Below are 14,344 nucleotides of genomic sequence, written 5' to 3' on the forward strand. Positions count from 1 at the left end.
CTCCTGAAGTCCATGATGATCTCCTAGGTTGTGGTGGTATTGAGGACCAGGTTCTTTTCTGCACACCACTCTGTCAGGTGTTTGACCTCCTCCTTGTACCAGGTCTCATTGGTGTCCCTGATAAGACCTGCCACCGAAGTGTCGCTGGCAAACTTTATCAGGGCGTTGGAGGAGTAGGTGGAGACGCAGTCCTTGATGAAGAGACTGTAGAGTGCTGGAAAGAGCACACAACCCTGCGGTGTGCCTCTTGTTACCGACATGACATCTCCCACCTCCTCGCCTTTTCTTCTCCACCGGAAACCAAAAAAAAAAAAAAAAAACTTTTCGCAACTGCTTTGGTGATTGAAGCTGAAAACAAAACCGTACACCACTTATCTCTGTGAAGTTATACTGTGCATATATTAAATGGAGGTCCCCGTAAGTAGTCAAATCCTGCGATATCACGTAGGGTTCAAACAAGAGTATGGTCTCCTATACAGCTTTAATTTAGCTTGGTGGTGGCATGGTGGCTTAGTGGATGTGTCACAGCAAGAAGGTCATGGGATCACGTCCCATTGTGCTGGTCCTTTTTGTGTGGAGTTTGCATGTTTTTTTTTCCCGCATGCAAAATAAATATTTACTCACAATGGGCCTTATGTATCAACGTTGCGCGCTTGTGGCGTAAATTTCCGGTGTAAATTTGAAGTACACCAAAGTTGCCGTGACATGTATCAAGCAGTGCGCACCTGCCCATTTCCGGCGTACGCCCGACATGACCTTGATAAATGCGGCGGGTGAAAACAATCGTAATTCTAATGAACACGCCCATAAATATTCAGACTCCGCTTCAGACACACCCTCATTTCACGACATGGAAGCCAGGAAGACGGCAAGAAAAAGAACACCAATCACGACGCGTGCCAATAGAGCGTCAAAAGCGGCCGTCATATCAATTGTTTTGTAGCATAATCAAAAAAGTGTTATTCTCTTTTCACATGTCAATAATTCTTGACATGTGGATATTTGCTAGCTCAATTAATAAGACACACCTTATTTTTCAGATTTCTTTATTTTTTTAAATTTATTTCTTTATTTATTTTAACAAACGAATGGAGAAAACAAAACCTGATTGCAGCACGGGCGAAGGGAATGACAACACTACAGTTGTAATTATCAATTTCATTGTCTAAAACGATCACACCACATAAAGTTTAGGTCAGCGCTGCTCTGGCTCCAGGCTCGAAGTCTGGAGAAAAAGGCGAGCAGCGCTTTTTTTGCGGTCAGCGCTGTGGCCACGGATCGTGCTCGATAGACCAGCAATCTCGCAAAAGCGGGATTTGTATTAATTATTATGTAGTATAATCAAGAAAGTGCTATTTATGTAACATATGCATTGATTTGCATAATGGCACTGTTTATCATGTTGATCATTTTCATTTTTATGTGGATTCCAGTGCTGGTTCATTTTGGTGTATAATTTACACCACCTCTCGACTTGGTGTATATTTTCAGCGCACTGTACGCCAACGACCACATTGATAAATTCCAAGTAGCGCAGCCATTTTGGCGTACACCCCATATACGCGCAAATATCACCGTACACAACGTTGATACATGAGGCCCAATATGATCCCTTTGAATGTCCATATGAGCTGTGCTAAAGATTCAAAGGTACTGAAATATAGGCAGATAGGTTATTAGGTACAAGGTAATATACCTAGTTATCAAGTACGTAGAAGTGAATTGTTAGATAGATCTGTCAATTAAAACATATGAAAATAAAGATAGTATGTATATGTATGGCAGATTAATGTTATTACACAGGTAACAACTACTAACAGGTGGAAGTGCATAGCACCAAAGGTTGTCATCAGATCAGTGATTATTTCCATGTTTGTGGTAATGTTAAAAAACCTGAGATGAATATGATGTATAATGTACATTGTTATATGTACAAGAGTTAAATATGAACACGAGAAAGAATGGCTTTGTAATACATTTTAAATTGTTAATACTATTATAATGAACTAGCATGTTGCCCGTGGGGATCCACAGACTCTAGAATGGGTAGTGTTTATAAAATAGGTAGGTGACACTTTAAGGGTGGTAATAAATATTATTAATATCATCAGTACTATTATATTACTTCTAGTTTGTCATTTGACTTTAAAATGGATCACAATGGAAACAAAGCATTTTCACTTTCTTGTATCATCCATGTATTTTTTATTAATGTATTTTCAATTATATTATGTACTGTTATTTCTACCTGGTTGTTTTTATATAAAATTCTGCCCCTTACCAAAAACCAAACCATTGTATTCCTCATTTTGAGTTTATTCAAGGTCACATTAGAAACTAGGCCTGAGACCCTCACAGACAGTGTCCATCTTGTGAAAGGCCCCTAAAATGAGTCATACAACACTTTTCATACCTTGTGGGTGTTAACATAGGTGTGGTTTAGTCTCACATTTCTAATGTTACTGGCTCTCACCAACAGGGGGAGCTCTCCCTGTATCTGAAACTTGGACAGATAATAGAGTAAAACTTAACATATTTCTCAGAACTTCCAAACAAATAACACAAATACTTAATAGCTAACATAAAACAAAGAATTAGCACAGATATTATCTAATAGTACTTACATTGAACTTACTAAATAAAAGCACACACCAATATAAAGATGATTTACCACCCCCTGCTGGAAAGGTGTGTTAGTCCAGAATGTAATTGGCAACATTAGCTAATATTTTGTTAGCTCCTCCTCCTAATATTAGTTCCTCCAAAGATATTAGTCCGATGAAGGATCCCTTTTCCCAGTGTTCATCCTTAACCCAAAATACATTAAGCATACCAAACAGCAAATGTCAGTTATCCACAGTGTGTCCATGACTGGTTTTATACAGACACACACACACACGGAGAGATTTTTGTCTTTTCCACATTCTGACACAAGCCGGTGCTTCTATTTTTACACATGTACAAACAGAGATGTAGCAGAAGACATCAAATGCACTACACTTTTCACTCATGGTAACGGCAACATGATACTTAACTGACTCAACCAATTGAATTACAATAACACAATATATCAATAATACTAACAACACTTAAACTACCATCAACCACAATTGCAACATTTAAAACACCAAACTCCCATGGTGCATTGCTGCAGAATGTCCATTGTTTACTCGCTAGATAAAATTGCCAATTTATCGAAAAATATTTGTCCTATTAACTTTCTGTTTTTGCAGTGTTCATCTTTGACCCAAAATACATAAGAATAGCAAGTGACAAATGTCAGCACTTCCTGGTTTGTCCGTGATCAAAGCCAGATACACCCATGCATGCACACAGAGGCCACTTGGCTATTATAATATAGATGCCATGTTAAAGCCCTCATGTATATTGTTGAACAGCATAAAGTCATTTACAGAACAAAACACTGATCACAGGTAGCAGGAACAGGCCAACAGCATAATGGAGGAAAACAATCTTAGTTGTGTCAGAGTAAAGCAGATTATGTACAGAATGCAGTCAGACAGATTAGCTGGTGTTCCCACAAAGTAATTTGCAAAGTTACACAGAAAATGAGCATTAGAGACTGTGGAGCTTCTGTGTTACATTTTTTCCAAGTCAAACGAGAATGTGCATGGGACTGAGTTTGATTAGACCAGTTGAAAGTGGGCTGGACTTCAACAGCATGTAGAAAGCTGAACATAACCTGTTTTCAACTGTGGAAAATGTGTTTTATTCACTTCCACCCCCACATCCTTTATCCCTGTTCTTGCAAAAACCAGCACAGTATTAAAAAAACCCAGACACTGTAAGAAAAGAAAAAAACAAAATCCAAACACTGTAAGAGCTGCTTGATGGGGAAACAGAAACAACTTGTTTTTTTCATCTACAAAACACTCCTTCAAGCCAGAAAATCATCATCATCATCATCAAAGTAACAGCCAAGTGCAGTTTAGGTAGGAGGTGAACAATGAAAATCACATTTGATTGCATTAATCTTGTTTGGAAAATTATATTATATGAGACATTTCTGATATCCACCAATGGTTGAGAACTCAAAAACAAACAAACAAAAAAAAAGATATGTGATTCAGAATGAGAATCAAATTTATTGCCAAGTAAGTTCTCACATACAAGGAATTTGATCTGGTGTCATTGGTGCATAAACAACAATAAAAAGAAAAGGAAATGACACTTCTGTAAGATGTAATTGGTGCATAAATGACAAAAGTAAAAAGGAAAAAAATACTTCTGTTAGAAGTGAAGGAGTCAAATAGACAAAACTATGTTCACTGTCAAATATATGCAGCAGTGGAATGGGGCTGTGCAAGACATGCAAATGTACAGTACATGATCAGTCTCTACTTTGTGGAAGTGGTGGGGGGAGGCAGGGTAAATGGAGTGTCTTGCTGCAGAAGGAAAGAAGTTGTTTTTGTGTCTTGAGGTTTTAGTCCTGATGATCTCAGCTGTCTGTGAGAAGGGAGGGTGTCAAAAGGTTTGTGTCCTGGGTGAGAGGGATCAGCCACTATCTTCCTTGCTTGCCTCAGGTCCCAGGAGGTGTACAGGTCCTGAAGGGATGGCAGATTGCGGTCGATCACCTTCTCTGCTGTGTGGATGATATGCAGCAGTCTGCTCCTGTCCTTAGCAGTGGCAGCAGTGTACCAGACGGTGATGGAGGAGGAGATGATGGCAGTGTAGAAGTTCACCATCATTGTTCTTGGCAGGTTGAACTTACTTAGCTGCCACAGAAAGTACATCCTCTGTTGTGCTCTTTGGTGAGAGAGCTGATGTTCAGCTCCCACTTGAGGTCCTGGGTGATGGTGATCCCCAGGTAATGTAAGGACTCCACAATGGTGACTGGGTAATCACACAGGGTGATGGGGCTGGCCGGGACTGGGTTCTTTCTGAACTCAACCATTTCCACTCTCTTGAGAGCATTGAGCTCCAGATTGTTCTGTTTGCACCAGGACATCAGATGATCAATCTCCCATCTATAGGCAGACTCATCCCCCTCAGAGATGAGTCTGATAACAGTTGTATAGTCTGCAAACTTCAGGAGCTTTACAGACTGGTGACCATAGGTGTAGCTGTTGTACAGGGAGAACACAGCCTTGGGGGGGATCCGGTACTGATGGACCATGTTTCAGATGTGCTCCCCCCAGCTTCACATGCTGCCTCCTGTTGGATAGGAAGTCAGTGATCCACCTGCAGGTGGATGAGAGAGCTTGTCCTGCAGCAGGGCCAGGATGATCATACTGAAAGCAGAGTTGAAGTCCACAAACAGAATCCTGGCATAGGTTCCTGGGGAGTCCAGATGCTGGAGGATGAGGTGGAGGACCATGTTGATAGCATCGTCTACCGGTCTGTTGGCTCTGTAGGCGAACTGCAGGGGATCCAGATGAGGGTCAGAGGTGGCCTTGAGGTGTGTGAGGACAAGGCACTCGAAGGTCTTCATCACTACATCACCTGACGTTTTTTTTTTGTGGATGGGGATGATGGTGGAGGCTTTGAAGCATGCTGGCACCTGGCATGTCTCCACTGAGGTGCTGAAGATGCCTGAACACTGAGGACAGTTGGTGTGCACATTTCTTCAACATGGATGGGGAGACAGAGTCAGGTCTGACTGCTTTGCATGGGTTTGGCCTTTTGAAGAGCCTGTTGACATCTCTCTCATGGATGGAGAGCGGGGTGATGGGGGAGGAGGTGCTGTGGGTTGGAGCTATTGTTTGTTGTTGGGGATGGTGGTAAAGGTGCTCTGACACTTGCATGACTTTGATCTGTGCAATTGCACGCACTTCATCATGACAGTCCCCCCGCTGTGTTCCCAGCTGGATGCTGTGCTTTGTTCTGCTGGATGGTGTGTATATAAACTAATTATTTCATAGCAGATTCATCATTTTCTCTCAGAGTTGGCTATTGAAAACACCTCTAATCGCTTCTGGAATCACAAAGCACCGTTACAGCTGCCGCTTTTCTCTCTCTCGTGCACTGCATGAGGTGGAGAACATATTTGCAGCCATCTAAAAGGTAATTATTTGTAATGTTCATATTGTATTTGCTTGGTAAAACAGTTTCATGTTTATTCCTTCTTATGAGTATCTGTAAAAGTATGTTTATGATAGATTTAACATCTCATTATAATTGATGAGATGAGCTGCACTGTGATGCAGTGTGCTGACGCAATCACTCACACTCACATGCAGTGTTTTTTAATTGTTTGCACAATGTTCATGTAATTAATGTGTGATGGAGATTTTGAACATTTCAAAATTTTCTTTGCGCACTTGCATGAAGCTGCTCACAGTTTACAACGGTTTACAACGAGTATGAGACAAGTTTATTCTCCTGCACGGCAGAGTGCGTGCAAGTGCATGGATTAAAGTCGTGCAAGTGTCAGGACACCTTTAGACTGTCCCATTGTCTGTCAAATCTGCAGTAAAACTCGTTCAATTGATTTTCTAAGCAAGGGTGCTTAGGTTGTAGTTGGTGATCTGTCTGAGGCTTTTCCAGAGAGAAGTGGAGTTGAGTACAGTTGTTTAGCTGCCCTGACTGCCTTCCCAAACATGCACTTAGACTCTTTAAACCTTTAATTTACATCATGACTCGGACTTTACCTGGATCAGGATTCCACAACACAATACAGTAACTGCATACTGATCCAGAATGGTTTGATTGATCAAGATGTTGCAGTGTGATATTTAATTCATAAACTGAAACAAAATAGTGCCTTCCTGAACTTGGTTGTACATTGTGATGTTGTATCTTTCTGCTGCAGACCATGCATATTGATACGGATCACTCCCAACAAATCCTGAGCCAGAATTCTGATCACCTCCAACATTGCCATAATATCTGTGTTGCAAATTTGGTGAGAATCCATTAAGTAGTTTTGACGTAATCCTTCAAAGCTTATATAACGTAAAATCTTGATTCAGAATCCGGATCCAGATCACCTACAAAATTTAATGGAGTCTTCCATGGCCTAATATATCTATCTGTGGTAAAAAAAAAATTGTCAAAATTCGTGCAGTAGTTTTGACGTAATCCTTAAAAGTCTACAAAGTGAAATTCTGATCCGGATCCAAAAATTAATGGTGTCTTCCCAGGCCTAACACCAATGTGTGGTGAAAATTTGGCTGAAAATCTGTTAAGTAGTTTCAATGTAATCCTTTAAAGCCTACATAATGTGAAATCTTGATCCAGAATCCGGATCACCTCCAAAATATAGCCTTCCATGGCCTAATACCTGTCTGTGGTGAAAATGTCGTCAAAGGCCGTGCAGTAGTTTTTGGCCTAATCCTGCTAACAGACAAATAAATCAGTGACAATGATTTTATTATGTCCTTGGCTGATGTAATTAATTACATTTATATGGACACATGGGCAACACAACAGAGCAGGTGGCTCTGTGGGACTGGAGTTGGAGTAATTTACGGACCTGTCAGTGTCCTTGGAGAACACACTTCATCTGCATCACCCCAGTCCATCATGTGGAAGTTACCTGAAATGGACTGGCACCCTGTTCATTGGCAGTTGTAGACTCTCATTTGCACCATGCTGTGGTATCAGAGGATAGTAGTGCAGAGGCACAGTGGTAGTGGCATTGCCTCTCAGCAAGAACATCCATGATTCAAAGCCCATGGAAAGTTGTTCGGTGTAAAACGTGCCAAAACCACTTGTCCATACGTATGGATCAAAGTGGGCTAGCCTGTTTAGTCTGAGCTGATCCAGTTTACACCCTGAGGTATGATTTTAGGTATCTTATTTCATACCCTCCTACATCAGATTATAACTATGTAACACAATTTTTGTTCCTGGCTTCTAAGTGTTATATTTCAACTGCTTATGTCTAAAGTCTATGGAAAAATGACTACATTCGGCACAAACTTTGATTTTATTTTTTTTAACGTTCTAGAAAGTTCTAAAAGTTTCTTGAAATTTCTAGCTAATTCTGGACAGTTCTAGCAGTTAAAGAATATTCAAGAAGACTACTCAGTAGTAGTGAAGGCGAATCGAGAATATTCTTGAAAACAGACAAATTTCAAAATATCATTGTCCTGATCACAGAAGCAAAGTTTCTGTGGAATAACAGCTATTTTCTATTTAAGGCATAACAGGTTAGGAAAACACACTGTGTACCCAGGAACAAAACAAAAATAAAAATTTGTTATATAGTATATAGTTTTGGTGAGTTAACCTGACCTACTACACAGGATATTCTATGGCAACCATGAGCAAACGTACACCACCAAAAGAATGACACGTACGTATATTTGTAGACATGGGCTACAGGATGAGTAGACAAAGTCCTCCAGGCTTTGAAAGACACTGGTGCCAGTTCTTAAGGCCAGATTTGGGTGAAAGCGTACAACTCCACCTGGACTGTAGTGTTTGGCAGGTTGATCCGAATATCCATAATACCGATGCCAACGCTGGTATCAATATTGATCGATACTGGTGTAATGAGATTGATACTTTAGTTTCAGGTTCTCTCCTGTGTGCACTGCTGGATTCAGAAAATAAATGCACTAAGGGGAGAAATTTTGTTTTATTTTTGTATTGTATTTCCTGACCACACATTCTTCTTGAAATTCTACTTGTTTTGTAATATTTGTTGTGGAGTGATAATTTTGTACACTTGTGTGCTTCTTTTATTTAAGAAAACAAAATAAATCTAGATACGACAATATATGGGGAACCATTTTTGGTTCCTATTGGTTCTGAACAAAAACCTTATTATGATAAAGTATTTTATATTTACCTATAAACTTTGGACAAATTCTGCTCTGTGTTTTAACTAATTAATAATCTGAAGGAAAAACAGAATTCACAAAAATACTTAAAAGGTCATGAAAATTCATTCAGATTTAGTAATTTGATGAGGCATCCTCCTTAATTATTAAAAACTACAGTGACAGTATTGGTGATACTGGCCCAGTATTTCCTTGGTATTGGATTGATACCAAATCTTGCAGTATTGCATACCACTGCTGGACAGGTCACCAGTCTGATACAGGTTACTTCCTCAGCCACAGCTGGATGGATTGAAACAATGTGGGTGAAGTGTTTACTCCAAGAACAGAGGTCGACTGACCAAGAATCGAACCCTGGACTATATATTTGTAGTCCCAACTTAGTATTTTTGATATTTATACCAATGTATGCTAATATAATTCCACCATGGATATAAGATGTGAACTTCAAATATATGCATTTTAATGATCCTGTGAGTCTCAGGACTTTCATCAAAACATTATTTTAAAAAACATTTTCTCCCTGGACAGGAATCCAAAACATTTCTGAGTGTCTGGGGGCCTGGCCTTACATTCCCAATGCTCCCAAACTCCTCTCTCGGTTCTTACTTCCAAATGGCACAGTCCTATCTGTTGTCAAATGTGTATTGTCCTATCAATGTCCCAGGAGCTCTATGTTCAAACAACTTTCAGTTTCACATGGTACCAAGTCCGAAAACCCACTTACAGGACAAAATGTACACATTGGATGATTCCAGGAAAAAAAAAAATCCTGGATTGTGTTTAGTGACACTTTTTCATTCTGTCTGACCATTTTGTTCACAGGTTTGAGACATGGGGGTCTCAGCTTTTTCACTCTACTTTTCTTACTTTTAAATCGCATCACAACAACATTTTAAAAGTGAATACATTCAATTATTATGCCGAAACCACAGGGAAACACCGGGTCTCAAGAGAATTCTTGAAGCCTAATTGTTGGAATGAAGATGTGGATTCTTAAAAACAAACCTCATAGCCATATTTATTTGTTTACTCTTGGATCAAGGTGTTTCCTACACTCCTTTAGAATTCAGACGTTTTCACACAGCACAAATTTGGCCTGGCTGGTCTCATTTAATTATTGATCTTACTTGTCCCTGTTGGGTGTGACTCCTCGGATTTCACAGGACGAGCGGTCTTCCGTCATGGCCCATGAGTCCACGCCTTCGGTCTCCATGACAATTGCAGTGGCGCATCGATCGAGAGTGAAACGCACTTCCTTTAAATTGGGGTAGAGTGGAGACAGGTCATCAAAGCTGTAAGCGCAGCTGTATTCATGTATTGTACTACTACTTTGTTTTTTTTTTTTTATCATTTTCTAACAATCTTGTGACACTTGACTTACTTTACTGGTACTTCTCACATCAAGACGATGCCATCGTCTGTCAGCTACACCAATGTTATTGGTTAACTGGAGAACTAGAGTCCCAGAGCCATAATTCATCTTCAGACTGGGTGCCCCATCAATCAGCTCTGAGAAGACAAGTCTTCATTAACACAAGTGATTCTGACCTAAAATGCCTTCAATACTGTTTATTTATGTTTATCCTGAACAGACACAATAAGTAATAAGTATTGATAACCAAAAGAAATATGCTCGCAAAGGAGCAGGAAGAAGCAGCAATCCTTAGAGTCCTATCCCTTCTTCAGTTTTAAATGTTCAAAAAGACAATATCAACATAACATACTTTATTTCCTGATTATTAATTAAAATATTTATAATATTTAATACATTCTGTAACATATGCTTTCAGAATTAATTATAAACACAAAATATGAACTATAATAGAGCAAATAAAGGAACTTCCGAAACACATACCTACATACCTATGTACACCTATACATATATATATATACATACCCCATGTATACATCCTTATTTATACAATACCTTACCTACATATATATATGCCAAGATAGATACACATATTGTACTGGGTAATTAGTTGAAAGTGTTAATAAGTGTACCAGTGACATTTAAGTCCATCCTCCCAGGACCTATCAATAATGATCTGTTTATATTTGTTTTTAAACTGGGTGATGTTTGGAAACTGTTTTAGTTCCCCTTTCAGACCATTCCAAACTTCACTGCTTGATATGGTTAATCTTTTTGTGGTTCGAATGCTTCGGGTCTTAAAATTCAGTGTTCTCTTCAGACTATCCCCCCGTCTCTATTATCAAACATTGTCAGTAAATTCCTAGGTAGTAAATTATGACTGAACAATTCGAATGGCTCTTTTTTGCAGTATAAAAAGTGAATGTAGAGAATATACATACATACACACACACACACACACATATATATATGTTACCCCAGACATCTGAAGAGTAGGTTAGATAAGGTCAAATCAATGAACAATACAGAATATGTAGTGAATTTTTTATGCAGGAAATGCTTTGCTTTTGCCATAACTACAATACTTCAAGATAATTTAGCATGGAAGTGTTTAATGTGTGGTTTCCATACAAATTTTGTCACCTACCATCACTCCACGGAATTTTGTTTCATATATTCTATGTTTACATCCTGTATCCTTTATGTGTGCCTGATTTCTAAAGGACATGTCTCATGTTTTTTAATGTCCCAGTTAGTAAGACAACATAAAAGTAGTGTTAGCATGTGCATTTCTGGAACATGTTTCACTTGGCAATTCTCTGCATTTTTCAGTGTGTGACGTGCTTATTAGAAAAACAGAAACATCCCAACAACTGACACACAGAGGAAAACAAACCTGCTCCGTCCAAAAATGAAGCTTCTGAGCTGGTGTTCGAAAGTGATGGTTTGGATTTACAGAGAGGAGACGACACGCTTCACCCCTTCACTCTTAACTTTTTCAGAGTGTTGGATTTTTGAGCCAAAAGTGTGGTGACACACTGTTTGTGTGGATGGTAGTTTACTGAAGCTGTGGACTTGGACGTTGGAACATCAGACACTGTTTTTAACAGACTGCCTGGACACAGACAGATCTCGTGTACGCGCTTCTTTGATGGAGTGGAGTTTACATTTGGAAATTAATCCATTACATGACGGTGGGTCTGGCATGTTCAGGATCTTACCAGTTTTGCGTTTTGTGGCTAGATTTCTATTTTTTTTACTTTAAGAGAGTGAATTTGGAGCTGGAATGTGTGTATGTGTGCTGCGAAGCTCGCTCTGTGTGTGTGTGTGTGTGTGTGCGCAGATGCTCGTTTTCCCCGGCAGCAGATGTATTTTTTATTCATTTATTTATTTTTTTAGATTTTATTGATAACAACACTCATAATTAATCATGCACAAAAGTGATCCTGCAGCAGAGATGGTTATTGACAGGCTGCGTTTATGACCCATAGCTGCAGGTGCACATCAATCTTCTTGGAGCTGCAGCTTTTACTGTGACTGCATCAAAATTAACAGTTATCACTTAAAAATGAGTCATGATAACACAACATCACACTTGTGTCAACTTTGGAATTAATCTGTGCCTCAGTTCTTAATGTTGCTACATTCGATTGAAGTGCACGCTGGGACGCTTCTAGTAGGGATGTCACTTGTCGGAAATACCCAAGTACTTTGTTTTCAGACGTCTCCGTAGCTGTTTGCTGCAAATGCCGTATACTTTGAAACCGGTCATGGAAGTGCACAAAGTACTCCCCGTGGATCATCGGATGGTCACTAACAGCCTAAATCTAAATTGTTATGATTTTGGTGCGACATATCCTTTAAGTCTACTACCATGAATTTAGTTTTGTTCAAATTCAGTGATAGCTTATTCATATCAAACCATAATTTAATTTTGCCGAACTCTGAACACCATGAACTTTTTTCAAATCCAGAACTGCAGAGACAAACATGTAGAAGCAAGTTTAAGAAAAAGTGTGATGAAATGCACTGCAGGAAAAGTGTGAGATACTATATATATATATATATATATATATATATATATATATATATATATATATATATATATATATATATATATAAGCAGTTAAATAATAAAAAAATACCCAAGAGGCAAAGAATGTGACTTGCTTCCAAACAAACCTGTACCACGTAAACAGAAACTAAAGCTGGCAATGTTAACACAGCGAGATTATACAAAGAAATCCGATTTACACTCCAAAGATCATGATGAAAAAGCTGTAAGATTGTTGCTGACACAAATGTATAAAAATCAATTAATAACAGCCACAGTGTAAAATGTGAAATCATGAGAAAAGCAACTGTGGAAGGAATGTGTGTGTGTGTGTGCGTGCGTGTGCATGAAAGTGAGCACAACAATGGGCAGTGGTGGTGGGAGGGAGGGGTGTTGAGTATTTGGCAGTTACAGCATTAGAATCAGAAAATATTGATTTAGTCTGGCTTTGATGATATTTTACTGAGATTGCAGACTCTGAGTTGGGGAGTGAAATGTTCCAGTGGTACTTCACAGTATAAAAATATTCATCATCATTCTACTCTTCACAGTCAATTTCGATATCTTGCACTAATATCCATTTACAGTATGTTCATTTCCACCTGGGGTTCAACAAGTCGGGCAGTCACTGTATTTGTGTATTTGTGAATGCCCCCGGACCCTCCTACAATACTCGCTCTTGCAGCACTTGCTGCCCAGCTACGCCACGCTAAGTTCTCCCATATGGTGTGAAGAAATCCTGGTGAGAACCCTGGAGAGGCACAGAATCCAACCTGCTTGAAGTTCAGTGTGGAGTTTACACCACATTACACCATTTTTGGCATCTCTTCACTGGCTTCCTGTCTCTATGAGGTCAGATATTAAGGTTCAATAATGCACTTTGTTTTTGATAGTATTCTAGTTTTTTCCTGTTTCTTCAGCTTGTGTGTTTGCTCTAGTAGTTGGTTAAGCTAGACCTTACTTGTGTGAAATGCCTTGAGGTAGCTTTGTTGTGATTTGGCGCTATATAAATGTAATAATTTGAGTTTCCACAGTCAGTGATGATTTGGCACCATGTCATTTGCTGGTGTTGGTCCACTATGTTTTATCAGGCCCAATGTCAACTCAGCCGCCTACCAGGAGGCTTTAAAGCACTTCATGCTTCCATCTTCTGACAAGCCTTACGGAGATGTTGATTTTGTTAATCAGCAGGGCTTGGGACCTGTTCACAGGGCCAAAAGTATTAGTAAATAGTTTGCTGACCACAGTGTTACTGTACTTGATTGTCCCCATAAACAATCCTTCATAGATTCTCTATGGGGTATTATTGTCAAGAGGAAGATTAGAGGCACAGATCCAACAATCCAGAAGACCTGAAGGCTGCTATCAAAGCAAACTGGACTTCCAGAAGACCTCAGCGGTGCCACAGGCTGATCGCCTCCATGCCACACCACACTGATGATCCAGGCATTCATTACAGCAGAGTACTGAATGCATAAATGAAAATACTTTTTAGAAGTTAGGCATTTCTGTATTACAAACCTTTATTTAAAAGCACACTGGCAGCATGTTAAATTAGGTTTATTGATTTTGTTTAGTTTTTTGGTGCACTGCTGTTTGCTTTTTTTTTTTTTTTTGTTCATGGATCAATGTATACTTTGTAGTAGTTATGATGGGTATATGTAT

At 39.2% G+C, this 14,344-nt stretch overlaps 1 protein-coding gene across 1 annotated transcript in view; it reads right to left on the reverse strand.

Annotated features, from left to right (window-relative positions):
- Nucleotides 1–14,344, reverse strand: part of LOC117516100 (neural-cadherin-like) — a 540,129-nt gene that overhangs the window by 107,899 nt on the left and 417,886 nt on the right. Inside the window, exons 24-25 of the mRNA XM_034176992.1 lie at nt 10,135–10,262; nt 9,881–10,008 (exon numbers count right to left, since the gene is read on the reverse strand). Coding sequence (XP_034032883.1) covers nt 9,881–10,008; nt 10,135–10,262 — 256 coding nt within the window. The remainder of the gene's footprint in view (nt 1–9,880; nt 10,009–10,134; nt 10,263–14,344) is intronic.

The sequence above is a fragment of the Thalassophryne amazonica genome, chromosome 8, assembly GCF_902500255.1.
Source record: "Thalassophryne amazonica chromosome 8, fThaAma1.1, whole genome shotgun sequence".
NCBI classification, from domain to species: domain Eukaryota; kingdom Metazoa; phylum Chordata; class Actinopteri; order Batrachoidiformes; family Batrachoididae; genus Thalassophryne; species Thalassophryne amazonica.